Below are 19610 nucleotides of genomic sequence, written 5' to 3' on the forward strand. Positions count from 1 at the left end.
AGTCTGGTCTTAATTTAGGTTTAGAAATCTCCTCAAGATGGTCTGTTTCAAAAGCTTCTTGTGGTTTCTGGACCTTAAGGACCAAGTGGAATTTTCCATGACAGAAAAGGCCTTAGACCCAGAGAGGTTTAGTGATTTAGCCCATGCCACAGAGTTAGTAAATGAAAGACATGGGATTTAAACTTAGGTCCTTTGACTTTGGAGCTAATGCTTTCTCTTCCATACCATGGGGATGCTGCTTTAAATGTTCCAATCTCTTAGAATGTAAAGGTCTAGGGGCAGCTAGGTGGCACAGTGGATAGAGCACTGTCCCTGGAGTCAGGAGTACCTGAGTTCAAATCTGGCCTCAGACACTTAACACTTACTAGCTGTGTGACCCTGGGCAAGTCACTTAACCCCAATTGCCTCACTAAAAAAAAAAAAAAAGAATGTAAATGTCTCTCATTATTTGTGTAATTTGTATTTTGAGGTGACATTGTCTAATTTAGGGTAGATAACTGCAGTGTTTTCTTTTTAAAAATCATTTTACAAGAATATTTCTCTAGAGAGAAGTACTGATCTCCATCAGATCTCCTTAATGACTCAAGGGGGTCTCAGACTTCAGGTGGTAATAAGAGCTAACTTGTAACATTTATTTATAGGATGACAAAGGACTTGATATATCCATTGGCACTTAATTTTCACAACCATTATATGAAATACACACTACAAGTTTTAATCTGCTTATTTTTACAGGTGAGGAAGGGTAGCACACCAAAAGGAGGACTGGATTTGGATTCAGGAGAAATGGAAAGTTGAAAACTTCCTCTGACACTTACTAGACCCTAGGCAGGTAGCAGGAGTAGCCACTGACCTTTAAACAGGATGAGATGCTTTACATTCTCTTCTATTTTTTTATTTTGATTTTGTTTTATTATTTTTTGGTGTCTTAGAACATCATTCATTTCCCCTTGTCCAATTTTAGTTTTGAAGGAATTATTTTCTTAAGTTTTTGATTCTCTATTTCCAATTGGTTGACTTTTCATAATTTTCTTGTATTGCTCTCATTTTTCCCCTAATTTTTCCTCAATCTCTCTTACTTGATTTTCAAAGTCCTTCTAAGAATTCTTTTGGGGCTTGGAACCATTTGACATTTTTCATTGAAGAATTCACCTCACTGTCCATGAAGTGAAAGTTCCTGAGGCTGAGGCTACCTCCCAACTCGGCTGCCCCCAGTACTTGTCTATTCATTTCCAGAGTTGGGCTGGAAGTATTTGCACTTCACTCAGGCCAAACCTCTACCCCTGGAGGTTGAGTCTTTCCTGGGGTCTTCTCAAGTTTTCTTAGGAGGACAACTGCTTTACCTCCCACTCCTATTTATTTCTGTTGTTCTATGTTCACTCCAAGATAATGATCTGATTTTTTGTTGTTGTTGCTGTTGTTTTGTGTGGGAAATTTGGAGAGCTGAAAGTTTTCTGACCTACTCTGCCATTTTCCCAGAATGCTCTCCTAGATAGCGCTTTAAGATTTGCAAACACTTCATGGATATTTTCTTCAGGAATGCACAATAACCCTACTAATTTGGTGCTGTCTCAGAGAGGTGAGGTGACAGCTAGCTGCTTTGGAATGTAGGCTTCTCCTGACAGCAAATCTCAGTGCTCTTCCCATTGCACCACACTTCCTAAGCCCCTGAAGCTATTAAAATAGGTCATTATTTTCTAGGGCCAAGTTACATGGGTGAGCCATTTCTGAAAAATATCATGTAACTTGGCATTGTAACAAAAGGCATTGGATATATGCCTTTGGGAGACAAGGAATGAGTAGCATTCTTTGTCATCAGCACTCTGGAATCTATGATTGATGTGTTGATCAGAGTACTTCATGTGATATTCGAAACATAATTGAAATGAGGTTCTTTAATGGAATTAATAGTGTTATCAAAACTCTAATAGAAAAGGGGTCACTAGATGGTAGGAGACAGGTCAGGTAGGTGGTGCAGTAGATAAAGCATCAGCCCTGGATTCAGGAGGACCTGAGTTCAAATCTGGCCTCAGACACTTACCAGGTGTGTGACCCTGGGCAAGTCACTTAACCCTCATTGCCCCATGCAAAAAACAAACAAACAAAACTAGATGGTAGGTGAGGGATATAGAAATGATGTAAAGGCACTGAACACAGTTACAGAATCATATGGTCTTGGCTCTAGAGTTAGAGAGGGCCTTAAAATTAATCTAGTCCAACCCCTTCTTTCTACAGGGAAGGAAACCAAGCTAACTTTCCCAAAGCCACAGGATAAGTCTATCAGAAGGAAGATTTGAACCTAGGTCCTTTCAAATTCAGAGCCTGTACTTTTCTGTACTTGGGTATTTGCAGTTTTCCCCAGTAAAATGTAAGCTCTTTGAGGGCATGGACCTTTTTATTTTTATCTTTGTGTCCCCAAAACCTAGGACACAGCCTGGCACACTTAATAAATGCTTAACCATGTGGCATCAGTGGTGGTAGCTACCTGTCTCAAATTCATCTCCTAGCACCTAGTGACCCCTTTATTAGGTTGCAAGTCTGTTATAAAATAAATGTAAATCATAGAACTGTAAATCTGAACATTGGTCACAGTATGTAAAGAATGTGTGTGTGTAATTGTAAACTGTAATTGAGGTAGCAAATCCAAGGGCAGATTACTTAATTCTCCCTACTTAATTTTTTGTTTTGTTTTTTGCAGGGCAATGAGGGTTAAGTGACTTGCCCAGGGTCACACAGCTAGTATCAAGTGTCTGAGGCCGGATTTGAACTCAGGTCCTCCTGAATCCAGGGTATCCGCTGCGCCACCTAGCTGCCCCTTCCCTAATTATTTGGCTTTCCCCCCTCAACTTCAGTGCATTTAGTTTTTGCATTAAATCAGAATTTAAATTGGAAAATTAACTAATTGAGAATATTCATTGTCTTCTCAATTCATTCTCAGTTCTAAGCTCACTGAAGGGGGCAGCTCTGTACTTTTTGTATTCCTCTCAAATGCTGGTTAGACACATTGATTTCAGATGGAAAACTTTTTCTAAAGATGAACAGGTGCAACTCCAACCAAGATAATAGTAACTGCTGTACTTGTGGAAGGAAAAATAGATTATCACATATCATGTGTTGTTAAGGTGGAATTGACAGAAAGACATGCAGTTATCCATTTGTTTTATGTTTCTATCTTCTCTAGAATTCAGATATCAGATGACCTAATAAAATCACCCAAACTATGTACTATTGGTCCCAAAAGAAGTTGGAATGGAAATATTTTAGTCTTCTGTACAGAAAATATTCTCCAACCTATTCACATTTGCAAACAGCAACATTTTACTACCTTAGTTACTGTTTAACATTTAGATCCTTAAAATCAAATTTATTTTCTCTACTGTTGCGCTCTGGTGGTGTTTCCCTCCTGCTCTCTTTAACCCTGTGCTTTTTAAGGAGTGATGAATAATGATTAAAAAGCAGATTGTTGGGGCAGCTACATGTCGAAGTGGATAGAGCACCGGCCCTGGATTCAGGAGGACCTGAGTTCAAATTTGGCCTCAGACACTTGACACTTACTAGCTGTGTGACCCTGGGCAAGTCACTTAACCCCCATTGCCTCACCAAAACAACAAAAAAAAAACCCAGATGTTTCTGTTTTATTCACCTGTGTGAGAGGATTGCCCACTGTTGGGAAAAGTTGTACTGTTAATCTTCAACTGCCTTCTGTTCCTATTGGCAAGGAACTTGGTATCTTTCAGCTTTAGTCAAACTTAACCTCTCTGAAATTCCAGGGGCTCTATGATCTTACTTAGGTTTTTCCTCCAGCAATTTAGGGCACAAGTTCCCATGGGTTACCTGTCCATGCCCTCCAGTAAGTTTCCACAATTCAGCTTTCCTAGAGGATGTTCTGATCCACAGCTGTGATTCATTCTCTCAAGCAGTATCACAGTAGGTTTGGTTTGTTGAAGAGCAGCTTTTACTATCACCTCAGGGTGCCAGATCAGAGTACAGAAAGTGCTGCCTTTATGGTCTCGTTAACCTCTTAGCTGACTCCTTGATAAAATGTCAGAAAGCCTCCTTTCCTTCTAGATTTGTTCCTGGTATCTGATGGCTTACTTTTCGCCTAAATTACTTCTCAAAAGTGCAGTTCCCACTGGAGATTTGTCTGTGGTCTATATATCCTGTGAACACCTGGCAAGCCTTTATTTTGAAGAGACCACCATAGTACACACTAGAAAAGTTTAATTTATTGTGGCTCTCTTTGATTTTATATCTCTTTTTTTATATCTCTTTTTTTTTTTTTTTTGCAGGGCAATGAGGGTTAAGTGACTTGCCCAGGGTCACACAGCTACTACTGTATCCCAACCACTTGCCCAAGGTCACATAACTAGATAATTAAGTTGGAAATTTGGGTGATAATTTTATTTCCGGTGTCTTTTGCCAAAGCCAAAAAGCAAATGAAGAAAAGAGGTTGAACTAAACATAACAAGAATGAGATGGCACTATGGACAGCTTGAGTGGCACTGCTAAAAAATGTTAAAGTCAGTCAGTCAAACATTTAAGTGCTTACTATGTGCCAGGCGGTGTGTGAAGCCCTAGGGATACTAAGAAAGGCAAAAAAAATGAAACCGACCCCCCACCCCAGTTCTCTCCTTTAAACAGCTTACATTTAATGAGAGTTAACATACATATGCTAGGTACATACAAGATAGATCCTGAGTAGATGGAAGGCCACCTGAAAGAGGAGCTTAGTTTAGGAGGTTGGGAAAAGCATCCTCTAAAGATGTACTTGGAGCTGAGTTCTGAAAGAAGCCAGGGAATCCAAGTGGTGAAGGTGAGGAAGATGGTCAGTGCAGACACAGAGATGGGAGGTTAAGTGTCACGGACAAGGATCTGCAGTGTAGAGGGAGAGACTTGAGGCAGGAAGACCAGGCAGGTGACTATGACAGGGGGCCAGTCAAGAGGTGGTAAATAGGGGCAGCTAGGTGGCACAGTGGATAGAGCACCGGCCCTGGATTCAGGAGGACCTGAGTTCAAATCCAGCCTCAGACACTTAACACTTAATAGCTGTGTGACCCTGGACAAGTCACTTAACCCCAATTGCCTCACCAAAAAAGAAAAAAAAGAGGTGGTGACTTTCTGAGCTTAGGACTGTGAGTGAAGAGAAGGGGACAGAGGCCAGAGATGTTGTGCAGATACAAACAAGTAGGATATGTGGGCTGAGGGAAGGCAAGGAAGAGAAGGATGACACCAAGGCTGTAAGCATGGGAAGATGGTGGTGCCTTTTACAGTCATAGGAACACTTGGAAGGAGAAAGACATGTTTTGGACATGGTGAGTTTGAAATGCCAATGGGAAATTCAGTTCTAAATGTCCAGGGGACAGCTGCAAATGCTGCTTTGAAGAAAGACTGGGGCCAAATATATGGGTCTGGGAATCATTTGCATAGAGATCAGAGCTGGGAAAAGGAAGGGAATCAGCATTTATATAGCGCCTGCTCTGTGCCAGCCCCTGTGCTAAGTGCTTCCTACAAATATCTCATTTGATCCTTATGACAACCCTGTGAGATAGAGAACTATTATTCCCATTAAGTGTCTGAAGCCGGATTTTAATTCAGGGCCTAGCACTTTGTGCCACAAGCTGCCTCTAGGACAAAGGAAAACTAGGACAGAACCTTGGGGAGTGCCCATGTTCTGTGGACATGATATGGATGAAAAACCAGAAAAAGGGTAACTAAAAAGGGCATTTGAATAGAACTAGGAGGGAATAGTGTTACAGAAACTTAGAGAGGTAAGTATCCAAGAAGGAAAGGTGATCAACAGTGTCATAGACTGAAGAGAGGTCGAGAAGAATCAAGATTGAGAAAAGGCCTTTAGAGTTGGCAATTTAGAGACTATTGGTCACTTTGGAAAGGGCGGTTTCGGTTGAATTTGGGGGTTTCCAACCAAACTGCTGAGGGGTTAGAAAAGAGGGAAAGGAGACAAAGCGTAGACAGTCTTCTCAAGGTTAGCCACAAATGGAGAGGAGATATATAAGATGATAGTGGGGGAAGGAAGGATCTCAGGTAAGGGGTGTGGCTGTGTTTGGGTGTGTTGTTTGGAGGCTGCCTCCCTGTCTCATTAAGTCTAGTGGTCAAGCAGCCTTTCTGGCTGATCTCACTACTGATCAGCATAGGAATTTTGACCTGCTCCATTTCCAAACTGGGCTGGCTCATCTCTCCTCAGGCACCCTGATGCTGACCTCCCCTGCCCCTTAAAATGTATTGGTACATTTTAAGGTACAGATACCTAATTGGCTTTTTTTGGGGGGAGGGGGCAATGGGGGTTAAGTGACTTGCCCAGAGTCACACAGCTGGTAAGTATCAAGTGTCTGAGGTCAGATCTGAACTCAGGTCCTCCTGAATCCAGGGCTGGTGCTTTATCCACTGCGCTACCTAGCTGCCGCGCGCCGTGCCCCCCCCCCCCTCAATTGGCTTTTTACCCCACCACAGCTCTAAACTCCAGAGCTCAGGTGATCCATCAGCCCCAGTCTTCCCAGTAGCAGGAATTACAGGTGTGCACCACTACACTTGGGCCAAGTTAAGAGTTTTTTAGGGGGACACATGGGCATGTTTATAGACTGTATATAGGGAGAACTTGAACTTGATAGTGTATGGAGGGGATCTGATGGAGACATCAGGAGGGGATAGGTGCACTAGAGAGATTTAGAGAGGTTTGTCTTATTAAGGAGAAAGTGAGATATTGGGGTGGAGGATGGGGAAAAGATTGATGTATGAAAGGGAGGAGTTCTTGGTGAATTGTCTCAATTTTTTGGTGAAGTATGAGGTGCCTAATTGAGGAAGGAAGTGGGTGCCATGGGAGGCTTGTAGGGGATAAAAAGGTCTGCAATAGCTGCTGGAGTGGATGGGAAGGAGAATCAGTTAGGAGGTGTGAAAGAATGGCCTTGCTGCAGTGAGGGCCCAGTGGAGATGAAAGAGCAAATTTGTAGTGAACTCAGTACAGTTTCGTGGAGTTTGGCAAGTTGTGATTAGTGGTAGGGGCAAGGAATTTGTAAGTAGGGAGTTTTATAGAGGAGATCTTGTCTCTAAAGGGGTCAAGATAATGAAGGGAAGAAAGTGTAGACATTATTGGGGTGATAGCTGCAAGAGAACTGAGAGATGACAGGAATAGAGGTCATAGTGAAGATGAATATGATTTAAGGGTCCTGAGGCAGTGGGAAATAAGGAATGATAAAAGATTATGGTCTGATAAGGAATTTCAGAGTTTATGATCAAGGGAGTAGAACACTTGTAGGTAATGGTAGAATAGACCAAGGATATGACCACCTGTATATAGTAGAGGAATCGGACATGAAAACTGAAGAGACTGAGGAACTGGAAAGTTGGGGTATCTGAGGAAGCATCAGTTTGTATACTCCTCATATGAAGTCAAGAAATGGATAGGAGTGAACAACTGTGAGCCAAGCACTGAAGTCATTGAGGAAAGAAATAGAATGTTCTGGAGGTTGGCAGATACCCAGCTACCAGGATTTAGATTGGGTGATAAATTTGAATAGCATGAACATTAAAGGAGGAGAGGTTGCTTAGTGAAGGAGGTAGAGAGAGAGCCTGAGATGGTGATGGGGACTGAGGGAGTATTCCAGCTCCCCCACTGTGACCAGTGAATGAGAGAAAGTGTAGCCAGTACTGGAAAGGATGGTGAGGAAAGTCATATTATCAGGAGAGAGCTTTTTGTCAATAGGGGCTAGAAGATGGAAGGAAGAGGTTTAAGATAAAAGGAAGTTTTTTGTTGTTATTAGCTTTCTTAGCTGCTGTATTAAACTGTTGACTCATGAATGAGCTTACAATCCACTGAAACCTCCAGATCTCTTTCATGTGAAATCTGGTCAGAAATATATGTCTAATGCAGAAATTTGTTTTGCTTGACTATACATGTTTGTAATTGTTTTATTTTTCTTGCTTTCTCAGAGGGAATGGAATGAGGAATAGAGGTGGGGGAAGAATGTGGACCTGAAAATAAAGTAAAATTAAATTAAAAAAAAATGTGTGGATGTGAATATATATATGTATGCATATGTATCACACATACATACATATATATGTGTGCATAGTATGCATCTCCACTTACAAAGTTCATTTTTTGAAAGTCTGAACCTTTCCATTTATCCTTGTTAAATTTCATGCTATTGGATTTGGGTTCTAGCCTGTTAAGATGTTTTTGGATCCTAACTGCTACCCACTGTGTTAGCAGTCCTTCCCACTTTGGCGTCACCTGGAAATCTGACCAACAGACCCTATGTGTTTATCCAGATCATCTGGAATATGGATAGACCCTATGGAAGATTTATCTAACGGAATAGACAGAAGTGGTGCAGAAGATGGCTTGGTGCAGTTGTAATTTACACCGATTGAGGGAGTTTTCATTCATGACGTAAATATAAATATAAATTATATATATATAATTTATATATATTATATATATTTTTATATATATTTATATATATAATTTATATAGAAATCATAGGTCTAGTCAAGATAATCTCATTTCACTGTTTCCCAGTCAATATCAATACTCTTCAGTATACCAGAAAGCTCCTTTGTGCCGTTGTCCTGCATTTATTTCCCCATAGCTTTGCAATCGGGAGATTTGAGATAGGGATGACTTTACTGGGTAAAGAAAAGGGAAGATGGCTGACTGTTGGTCTATATTATATGTTCACATAGATCTCTGTGTGATTGGGAATAGAAGGTGTGAATGGACAGGAGGTTCAGAAGATACGGCCGGATTGCTCCCCAGGCATACTTCAACATTTTCACAAGTAGTGAAAGTAGCCTGAGAAAGGGCTTGAAGATCTGGATGTGGGTTCTGACTGTTCCACTAAGTCAGCTCCCTTCTTACCCAGCGTCCTCGTCTGCAAAGTAGGGATCTTTTTTTTTTTTTTTTTTTTTTTTTTGTGAGGCAATTGGGGTTAAAGTCGCTTGCCCAGGGTCACACAGCTAGTAAGTGTTAAGTGTCTGAGGTCAGATTTGAACTCAGGTCCTCCTGACTCCAGGGCTGGTGCTCTATCCACTGCACCACCTAGCTGCCCCTAAGGTTTTTTTTTTTTAATTATTATTTTATTATTTTATTTTTTTTAGTAGGGATCATATTACATCACCATCTCACAGGACTACTCTGATGAGGAAAGTTACAAGATGGAACTGTTTAGGAGAAACTTTCCCTGTTGTAATGGACAAGTATTCTTTCTTTCCCTTCATACCCTCGACCTGAAATGCTTGATCATCCTCACCAAACTTAAGACAACTAAGTATGGGGATTTTTTATGAAGGAAAGAGAGGATGGGTAAAGCATGAAAGCAAACAATGCTGCCCTGAAGCAGGGGTTCACATGTTCTGTGCTTCACCATTTCTTCCTATCAGCATCAACAAAAGGGGATCAGTTTGAATCCCATTTTGTAGGGAGTGTTTCTCCAGGCGTTGTGTGGAATTGGACGTTAGCTCTGTGTATGTTGTATCTTGTTACTGTTGAGACATGGCCTAGGAGAGGAGTGGGGGTTGGGGAGAGGCATGTTCTGATTAGTCAGCCCCTTTCTCCCAGAACTCAGGCCCCATCTGGGGAGACTGAGAACTTAAGAAACTTGAGACAGGGAGAGGGCAGAGCTGGTAGGTGGGCAAGGCAGCAGCCAGAACTTGCTGAGACTCAGAAGACTAGTTTACGTGCCGGGAACAGAAGAGGTGCTTACAGAATAGTTGTGAATTTTATTGACTGGCCTAAACATTCATTGAATTTTTTAAGGAGCTGTGCCAAAGAGGGCTTGGTGTTAGGAAAGAAGGAAACTTTGAGAAGACTCACTTTACTTTACTGTAGATCATACTGGGATACTTCAAAAGTAGGTTTCTACAGCTTACACTAAGGCTTTTCGAATTCTTGAGATGTGAGTTGAGCCAGTCTCTGGTGAGTATGAGGAAAATTGATAGTTATATAAATCTACTTTCATTCAGACTGCTATATTTCTTTGTCCTGTGAGAGTTCAGGTGAGGGAGATTGGATTGTGGATCTGGGTTTGGGGGGGAGATACAGTGCAAGAAGGTAAGTCATTGGGCAGGGGCTATATTGAGGGGAACATCAAACTTCCTGGAGGTGAGTGCTTTTCCCCCCACAAGTTCCCAGTGCTTAGTCACATTTCTCTAGCAAGCATTTTCCTTGCAACCTTGAAATAGGTAGTGTGAGTATTAGCTGTATTTTACAGAAGACATTGAGGCTCTGAGATGTTAAAGACCAATGTAACTGAAGTGGGATTTGAATCCTAGTCACTCCATCCCCATTCTTTTCTGTTAGGCCATCCCACTGTTCGGCTAGTGCTCTAAGACTCTTATTCTTCATCTCTTGAGGCTTTTAACTTTTCTGGATTTTTCATGATCCCTTCTTTAACCTGTATCAGCCTTGGCATTTAATGTTGACTTAAACTCATAGTGCTGCTTTGGCCAGGCCTTTGGCATTCTCTATCTTGGCCCTGTTCTCAAAACCCAATTCCCAAACTATAGACAGTTTGCTACTGTAATGGTCAATCTGTTCCAAGGAATTTCTTTGGAAAATCTAGGGCTAAATCTTACCTGCTTTTTAATTATCTTGATCACAGCAAATAAAACAGGATGTAGGTTTGATGTTTAGTGGGGAGGGCTAGACTGACCTGAGCTTTGCTGACATAATGTTAACTTGAGTAGGATTTGGGGGTTCTTATTTATTCATTTGTAAGAGAGGCTTAAGGAAAAAGCAAGTCTGTTCATGAATGTCTTATTAACTTTAAAGGTTTGTGAGTATCAGAACACCCTTCCTTCCCTTTTTACTCCCGTCACCCCAGGTAGTCCCTTAAAGTGCTAGATAGAAGAGAAACAGAAGCAAGGTATTTAGTTAAAATACTCTGCTTGACTAAACTTGAATATATAGTTAAGCAACTTTCAGTTGTGGAACTAGACTGGTGACTCAAACTATTTTTGGTACTTGTTCTTTCACTTAAATTTTCATATTTAGCTGGTAAACTTAGGGAGGCTACTCCACCACCACCCCTTGAAAGGCTTTTCTTGATGAGGTTCCCCTAGAAAACTTGTGACATCAAAAGGTTACTTCTGAGCTGTGGTGCCTTTCAATTTATCATATGGAGATGGACCAGTGTTGTGATAGGCACCTCTGCCTCAGGCTGGGATCATGACCAGTGGAGCTGGCAGGCCTGGGGGAAACCCTGATTCAGGCTGTGCTTAACATGTAGTTTGGAGCCAAGGAAAAGACAAGATTAAATGCTGGGCCAGTTTATTATAACAGTTACCCTGTCAGCATCAAGAGAAGACAATCATTAATTCTTTGTCATGCTTTATTGGAATTCTGTGCACTTGATATGTGGGAAGCATCTGCTTTTGAGAGATGGGGATGTTGGGGGCAATACACTGCTTAGTAAGCTGCTTGTGATGCTGTCTAATATTTTTAGTTTGGACAGATTTTGCTAAGCTCTAGAGTACTGATGAGCTCTGTTAATACGAATATGGAGATTATAGCTGTTAATTCATTCTTCAGTTGCTATAAAGAAATACGTTGCTAACGTTCAACCACCTCTTAAAAAATAAAACAATTTAAATCTAAAATCTAATTGCAAATGACACCTCCCTCCCCCACCCCAAGGGTAGGTGGTGTCTGGGAACATGCCCAGAACCTTGTGAAAAGAGATGAGCTGGGAAGGGAGACATAACAGCAGTGAGCAGAGAGCAGCTTCCGGATATGCTGGCATGGGGAGGCTGGTGAAGGGACAGCTGCCAGAGCAGGCTGTTGGGAGGTATTGATTGCTTTGACTGCCTGTTGTTGTTTTTCCCACCAAAAATAACAGCATATCAGGACAAAGGATACTACCTAAGAACTGGATATAATCTCTTTAGTAGAACTAGCTTTGCTGACTGTTAAAGTCATGTGATACCGACTGGGAAATCCTATCTGGAAGGGCAAATGCTGACCTGTGGAACACTTCAATAAGTTCTTTCTAAAAGGCAGCTGTGCTGTTGGCATTTAAGCGATTTTCAAATTAAAGTTTTAACACCAAACCCAAAAAGTATCCTTTGGCTTGGCTTGGCTTGTAGGCCAACTTGCTAATCAAGCTTTAGTGCCAGTGTGTACGTGTCTGTGTTGGAGTTCTCATTTCATGAATATTAGGGGTTACTTTCCTTTCTTGGATGAGTAAGCAGGTTTTTCCTTAGCCCATGTTCCCATACCAAGTTTGATGACTTGATAATGTTCATACAAAGAGGAAAGGGGTTTTTTTTTGGGGGGGGGGAATGGAGGGAGGGAGGGGACCATTCCCTTACTTGTCTTTAAAAATTGTCAGATCTGAGACTTTCCAAGGCACAAAATGACTCTCAACTCCTCCTTTTACTTCCCAGATTTACCTAGCATAAACATACCTTTCCAATTAGATATTATGTTAAACAGGATTGTAAATAAGTATGTCTAGGCTTTGGTGCCTGGGGTCTCTGACCTTTTTCATTTTTGTTGATTTTGTTGATCCGTTTATAATTCTGTGTTGTGAATTTTGTAATGCAGAGCTTTGAAAACCCGTGACTGTGTTGCCATTGTGGCATAGTCCTGTCTTGTGGTTAATTGCTGCACATTCTGGTCATTCCTGACCTTCATACGGCTTCATGCCTGTTCTGTCTTGGACTGGGACGTATCCAATTGCCTAAGTCATACTTTCAAACCTTGTTCTTAGGAACAGAGGCTACCACATGGATGTGTGCCTGTAAACGGAAGTGGAATGCTTTTATAGCTTTAACTAAATAGAATGATTATTTCTGGTTTGAAGGTGGCTACTTGTCAGCAGTGTGTAAAGACTGATGATATTTTCAGAGATTTGGGGAGGGAGCATCTGATTTAGTTTGACTTAGCAGGAGAGGTTTTGGGGTCTTTTTGTTTTTGTTTTTGACAAGGAATAAAGTATATATAAAGGGTGGGCCAAAAATCCCAATATTTTAACAACTTTTTGAAAATTATTTTTTGTTTTTTTGCCATTTACAAGATTTGATTTTTCACATATAAGAAAAGCTCATTTCCTATATATACTGTATATGATGCTATGGTATTATACATTAAAAACAAAAACTTAAGTAATTGTTAAATATTGAAACCCCTTTGTGACTTGGCCCACCATATCTACCTACCTACCTACCTACCTACCTACAGAAAAGCTTCATTATTTCAGACTAAAGCACTGTGGTGCATAATTCAAGAGTTTTTCTTTGTACTATCTAAAAAAAGATTTTAAGAGTAAGCAAATTATATAAATGAGATCTTAGGAGGAATAGCTAAACCGTTTAGTAAAGTTAACTGTTCCTGAATTTCAGAAAGTCATATTTAAATAATATAAGCCATTCTTTTCTATTCATTAAGGTTAGTCTTTTAAGGAACTTTATAAGGTAACACATTCTAGTTGCTATATGTTCTTTCACAACTTCTGCTTAATTTCTGAAATACTCTATAATTCAAACCTTTACCACTTCAGGTTTTTATTGGTTTTTTCCCCCTATATGGTTTCTTGTATTGGCATTTGGCTTCACTCAGGATTTTATAAAGGAATGAAAATATTTCGGTTCCCAGAAAGATCTTGGCTTCTAATACCTCTGTGTCCCACAATCATAACTAAGCTACTGTTTCTCAGAAGGATTGTAGTAACCCATAGGACAGCAGAGTGCTAAGAAAGATGTCCAAAAGGAAAAAAGGAGATTGCTGACAGTTGGTATTTAGTTGGGAGGATTAGACAAAAGGGAAACTGATTCAATTGAATATTTAATTAAAGTTTGGAGGGGGGCAGGAAGGAGGGAAAATGTTGGTATTCAGATTAAAAGAAAGTTTGTAAAAGTTGTAATGAGGCAGAAAATCTTCCGGTCTGTCTGGTTAGAGAGAAGAGAAAGTGACTATAACAGGTACTTGGGGGGCCTGTTCTCCCCTGGTTAGTGGGGACCGTATATTTATTTCCCTAAGAGCCAAAGTTGCATGTTATCTTAATAAACCAGGGAACATTTCACAGCACTATCTCCTTACTATAGTAGCAGGGATGGTACACAAGAATTTTCTGGAAGCAACTAGAACATTTCCTTTGTGGTTTTCAACTTTTTCTCTTTATCCCACAGCAAATTCAATTTGCTGATGACATGCAGGAGTTCACCAAGTTCCCTACCAAGACTGGCCGAAGGTCCTTATCTCGTTCCATCTCACAATCCTCGACGGACAGCTATAGTTCAGGTAGGTATGAAGTTTACTTTAATGCTAATGCCAGGTTCCCATTCCCAATTCCCTATTTATTTGACATAGAATTCATTCTGCCTGTCTTGAATGTGAAAATGCAAAGCAATAACATTGCTATTACTGTACGTCATTGTGCTGTTGATTAGAAATTAGTGGAGGGGAACATTCCCAGTCAAGCTCATCTATGAAGAAATGTCTTTCCTCCCTTCAGCTGGGCTGGGGCAGGTTCCCACGCTAACTCAGCTACATTCCAGGGGGGTGCTAGTGGGAGTGTCTGACAGAACAGGCTTTGAAACAGAAGTGTGTGTCCAGCCCAAAGCAATTTTTTAATAAAATTTACTTTGACCAACTATGTTGTTGTATCTTCCCCATCCCAGCCCAAAGCTGCTTGAGGTGGGGGCATTTGAACGCCTTTAATTTGAAAAGTTAATGTTTAAATTGAGGCTTGTTTCCCTGAATATTTGTATATTCTTTGTTTTGGGGGAAATTGTAATGGAAAATATTGTACATTGTTTTTTTAATCCCTTATATAATGAACCATTCAGTAAATTCTTTATTGAATTTGATGTTGGGAAAATATTTCTCTCTCCTGATAAACTTGTTTTTTAATTACCCCAAATCTCTTTTTTGCTTTTGCTGTCAAGAAAATTGGAGCCAAATTTCAGGGTTCATCTGTGATAATTATCTTATCTCAGGAGCCTGGTAACATTTATCTGGTCCCTTTAACTGGTTTTTCTTCTGTTTTTATTTTCAGTTGTCTAATTTTATATTGTGCTTAAATATAAACTTCAAAATATGTATGTGTACCTAAAAGTACATATGTTTATAAGGCAAGTATGTGTGTATTTTTCCCTTTGACTGACTTCATTAGGGTAAATTGAAGGGACACCATCATCTGAAAGCTTCATGAGTCAGCAAGTATTCCTGTAGGCAAATGCTTTTCCAACTATTCTTCAAAACTCAACTTTTCTTTTCCCTTGGGGAAATAAATGAGTTGCATAGAATTCAAGGAAGTGTGTTTGGAAGGGTAGCTCTAAGATTTTCACCAAAAGGATGACTCTCATTGTGCCATTCATTCACAAACAGTTATTAAGGGATTACTCTGGGACTTGGGGAGATATAAAAGTGAGTGTGTTAAGATGGCTGTTGAGGTGGCAGATGGTTCTTGCTCTACTGAATCTTATAGATAAGACAAACATGGATAACTATAATATATTGTGTAATCAATGTCTTTGAGGGTCAGAAAACATACATATGAGGCCCTGGGGGGAAGGTCATAGCAACCAGGATATCTGGAAATGAATGCTTCCTGGAGAAGATGGTATTTGGGTTGAACTTCAAACGATGCTAAGCAAAGCAGGTAAGGACTGGGAGGAAGGGTATTCCAGATGTAGTTAACAGTGTGTCTGTTCAAGGGGCAAAGGGTGATGTAGTTGGTTGGAGTATTAGAGGGCATATTAAGGAGTAATAGGTAAGATAAAACTGGAAAGGTAATGTGGCACTAGGTTATGGAAGGCCTGGAGGGCTAGACTCAGGACAGTGAACCTGTTTGACTTTTTCAGAAGAATCTTTTGCTGATCATCTTTTTCCCTATCCTTAGAAGTGCCATAGGACTTCCATTTCTTATTCCTCGTTCTGTCCTTTGAGTCTGGTTTAAAAAAAAAAGGCTTATTCTTTTTATTCATGATAGTCCTTCAAATACCTAAAGATAGCTGTCAGTTTCCTCTGAGGGTTCTTGAGGCTAAATAGTCCTTATTCCATTAACCAATTTTTGGCATGATTTTGAGGCACCTCCCAATCCAGATTACCTTGCTTTACATGCTCCTAATAGTCAATATCCTCCCTAAATTGTGTGCTGAGAAGTAAACCCAATAATTGTAGCCATTTTGTGTTTTATCTTAATAATGAACTGTAAGTTCAGTGATGGAAGAGACATGTCCTAGCCAGACTATCTTCATTAGTGTCTTGTACAGTGCTAGGCACACTTAGTGTTTGTAGGGTGAATGAATTAACTTTTGGAATGAATAATACAATATGATATGAGCAGGGCAGAGTACAATAAAGCCTCACTCTCCTTTATTATGGATATTCTCCACCTCTCTTGGAAGCTTTAGAGATAGGGGCCCTGATGTTGACATCTTCCTCTGAGGGTGCACCTCGGTCTTCCTTGTTACTGAAGAAACTCTCTTTGGTCCTCAGCTTTCTCTGTCTGCTCATCTTGCCTTTCTCTTACTTGACTTTTAGCTCCTTAAAGTGGGGCACTGTTTCCAGGCTGCACTATCCCAAGGTTAAGAAGTCCCAGGTGGTATGAATTAAGGAAGATCAGGTTCTTCACTCACCCGGCCTGTTCCCTGGTCCGTAGATGACCCCAGGCCAACTTGCTAATCAACCAGCTTTGTGTGTTGTGGTTGTCAGCTCCCATGAGCCTGTGCCCCTCCCCCAACTGGGCCATTGCTACTCAAACCTACCTCCTGGTTCTCAGCAGGGATGAAAAATCCAAGTTCTGCCTCAGCACCAGCATAGACCCCTGTAGTCTCCCCCCTGCCCAGGGCTCAGCCCTCTCACCAGACTGTGAGCTTAGTTCCAGACAACACTGGCACTTCAGCTGATTCAAAGGCTCTGGGGGTCTCCTTCTCTGGTGAGGCCTTCCTGGGACTGGATCTGTGTCAGGGTGACTGTGGGGTTGGGCTCGACTCCTGTATCAGCACAGCAGCTCCCTCCTTCTGACCTTCCAAGCCGTTCTTGGTTAGAAGATGATTTCAGCACATCCTTCTGTGAGTTTTGCTGCTCCCTCTCCACCTCTCTTAATGCCTTCTGAGATCACATTGGCCTCTTGGACTGCCATAGTTCTTTACTGACTCCAGCTACACTTGGGGTTCACCAAAAGGCTTAGTTAGATCTTCTCGTGAGGGCTGCCCTAACCTTTTACTTGTGGGGTAGGACTTGACATTTAATTTCTCTAATTTTTACCTTATTAAATTCAGTCCATTATTCCAGCCCAAGAAGATCTTGATTCCCAAGTGTCCTCTTTTTTGTTAAATATCCCTGTCAGCTTTTCATCTTCTGTACATTAGATAACCATGATATATTTACCTTCATTAAAGATACTGATAAAAATGGAACAGGGCTAAAAGTAAAGCTTTAAGGGCAGCCATTCCTCTAGATCAACGTGGACTTATTAATCTCCACTCTTTGGGTGATTAGCCAGCCAGTTCCAAATCCCCCTAACTATATTATCCTGTTTATAGCTCTCCAATTTGTCCACAAAAACATGAAAGACTTTGTCAGATGCCTTATTGAAATGTCTATGGCATTCTCCTGGTCTACCAGTCTAGAGGGCGGAGAGAGAGAATGAGAATGAAGTAAATTTCCTGTGCCTTTCCAAATTCAATTCAGCAAGCACTGGTTGTCTGTCAGGCCCCGCGCTACGTGATGGGGGACAAAGACAAAACAGTCCTTGCCCTCAAGAAGCTCAAAGTCTACGAGAAGAAAGCAACATGTAACAATGTCAGTAAACAGGAAATGAATCCAAAAGAAATGCAAAGTAATGGTTGGAGTCAGGGGAGAATTAAGTGACTTGTCCAGGGTCACACAGCTAGTAAAGTGTTAAGTGTCTGAGGCCGGATTTGAACTCAGGTCCTCCTGATTTCAGGGCTGGTGCTTTATCCACTGTGCCACCTAGCTTCCCTGGAAAGGCCTCTTGTAAAGAGATTGGATTTGAGCTGGATTTCATAATGAGCAGGGGTTCTAAGTGCACTGGCAAGGGTGGGGGGAGAGTCAGGCATGGAGGGCAGTCTGTTCAGGGACCCAAGGTAAGAAGATAGGCAGCTGTATACAGGTGAGAAGGACAGTTTGGCTGGAACATAAAGGGTGTGGGGTAGGGAGTTGAGGGAGGGATTAGAGTAACTAGTCAGTGTGGAAAGAGAGTTTGGAGCCAATTTATGAAGGATTTTAAATGCCAAAAAAGAGTTTTTATATTATCCTGGGGTAACAAGCCACTGAGGCCTCTTAAGTAGGGAAGTAACGTGGGCAGACTTGTACTTTAGTGTTCTCAGTTTGGCAGATGTATGAAAGATAAAGGGGAGGGAGATATTGCATACAAGGAAACCAGTTAGGATGGTATTTCTGTAAGGACCAGATTTAATATGGGGAGAGTTAATTGGGTGGCTCGCCATAATATTGGGGTTCAGAAATAATGAGGGACCTCTAGGTCCAAAGCTACCTCCTCTGAATGGCCTGTTTAGTTATTTCTCCCAGGCCAGTAAGAACGGAGCTTAACAGCCTCTTTTCCACAAACAAATCCGGTTTTATTCAAAATCAAGGCCAAGGGAGGGGCCAGGTAAATACTTCCAGCACAGTATGGGAGAGGTTGGTGAGGGTTTTTTTGGCTCCAGGCAGCAGCGATGGCGTTGGAGACGGTTCCCAAGGATTTGCGGCATCTGGGAGCTTGTCTTCTCTGTTCCTTGGTCAACACTATAGACCAATTTGGGTATGATGGCTGTGATAACTGCAACTCATATCTACAGATGAAAGGTAACCAAGAGATGGTATATGACTGTACAAGTTCTTCTTTTGATGGAATCATTGCAATGATGAGTCCAGAAGACACCTGGGTTTCTAAATGGCAGCGAGTCAGTACCTTCAAGCCTGGAGTTTATGCAGTGTCTGTCACTGGCCACTTGCTTCAAGGAATTGTTCGGGAGCTGAAGAGCTGAGGCATGGTCTACAGATCCAGAGACACAGCAATAAAGACTTAGTGAGCCACGAGGGCAACCCACCCCCTCTGCTCTTGACCCCTATCCCTGATGAGTTTTTTGCCTGGAGAACTGATAGAATACTACTCGCATTCCTGCCTACCTTCCATCCTCCAGCCTTTGCCGGATGTCAAGAGCAATAATGACTGACTGCAGGGACATTGGATTCTGGGTTGTTGGAGGAGGGTTGGATTGTTAAGATTATGGATATGTTGAGGCAGGATGCTGTTTATCCCATCATGAGCACTAGACTGTTGGGTTGTGTGTGAGTCAGAGGATAATAATAAATGTGAACTATTTCAGTCAGAAAAAAAAAAAGAATCAAGGACAAGGGAATAGGGAAAGAGGAAAATGGATAATCTCCCTGGTTCTAGCAAAGGCTGTCTCAAAACCCAAACTTGATTTCAGCTCAGCTAATTCAAAGGGCTGGATTTAACTCACCACCAGGGGTCCATAATTTCTATGGCAGCCAGTCTGCTCTGAAGCTCCTTCAAGGCCAGAGAGCGAGTGAGAGTGTGTTACTTCCTGTTGGGGTCCCCTTTTCTACCTTTTTCTCCCTCCCCCCAAAGGGGAGGTCCTTCATGTAGTGTGGCTGAGAC

General features: G+C 41.4%; 2 protein-coding genes across 9 annotated transcripts in view; both read left to right on the forward strand.

Annotated features, from left to right (window-relative positions):
• AHCYL1 (adenosylhomocysteinase like 1) overlaps nucleotides 1-19610 on the forward strand; it is a 48953-nt gene that overhangs the window by 14736 nt on the left and 14607 nt on the right. For 5 of the 8 annotated variants that reach the window (XM_044000894.1, XM_044000893.1, XM_044000896.1 and 2 more), the window contains exon 2: nucleotides 14143-14254. In XM_044000894.1, coding sequence (XP_043856829.1) covers nucleotides 14143-14254 — 112 coding nt within the window. Of the gene's footprint in view, nucleotides 1-9911; nucleotides 9932-11719; nucleotides 11802-13910; nucleotides 13936-14142; nucleotides 14255-19610 lie in introns of those variants that run through there. The other 3 variants (XM_044000899.1, XM_044000898.1, XM_044000900.1) reach the window with 3 other exon arrangements.
• On the forward strand, nucleotides 17283-19329 carry LOC122753505 (transcription elongation factor SPT4-A-like). The gene has a single exon (XM_044000902.1). The coding sequence runs from the start codon at nucleotides 18661-18663 to the stop codon at nucleotides 18970-18972; it is 312 nt and encodes a 103-aa protein (XP_043856837.1). The 5' UTR covers nucleotides 17283-18660; the 3' UTR covers nucleotides 18973-19329.

Source organism: Dromiciops gliroides, chromosome 4 (genome assembly GCF_019393635.1).
Source record: "Dromiciops gliroides isolate mDroGli1 chromosome 4, mDroGli1.pri, whole genome shotgun sequence".
Lineage (NCBI taxonomy): Eukaryota > Metazoa > Chordata > Mammalia > Microbiotheria > Microbiotheriidae > Dromiciops > Dromiciops gliroides.

Bases quoted from the DNA above. Each gene is read 5' to 3' on its own strand.
- LOC122753505 (XM_044000902.1), top strand. From the start codon at position 18,661: ATGGCGTTGGAGACGGTTCCCAAGGATTTGCGGCATCTGGGAGCTTGT.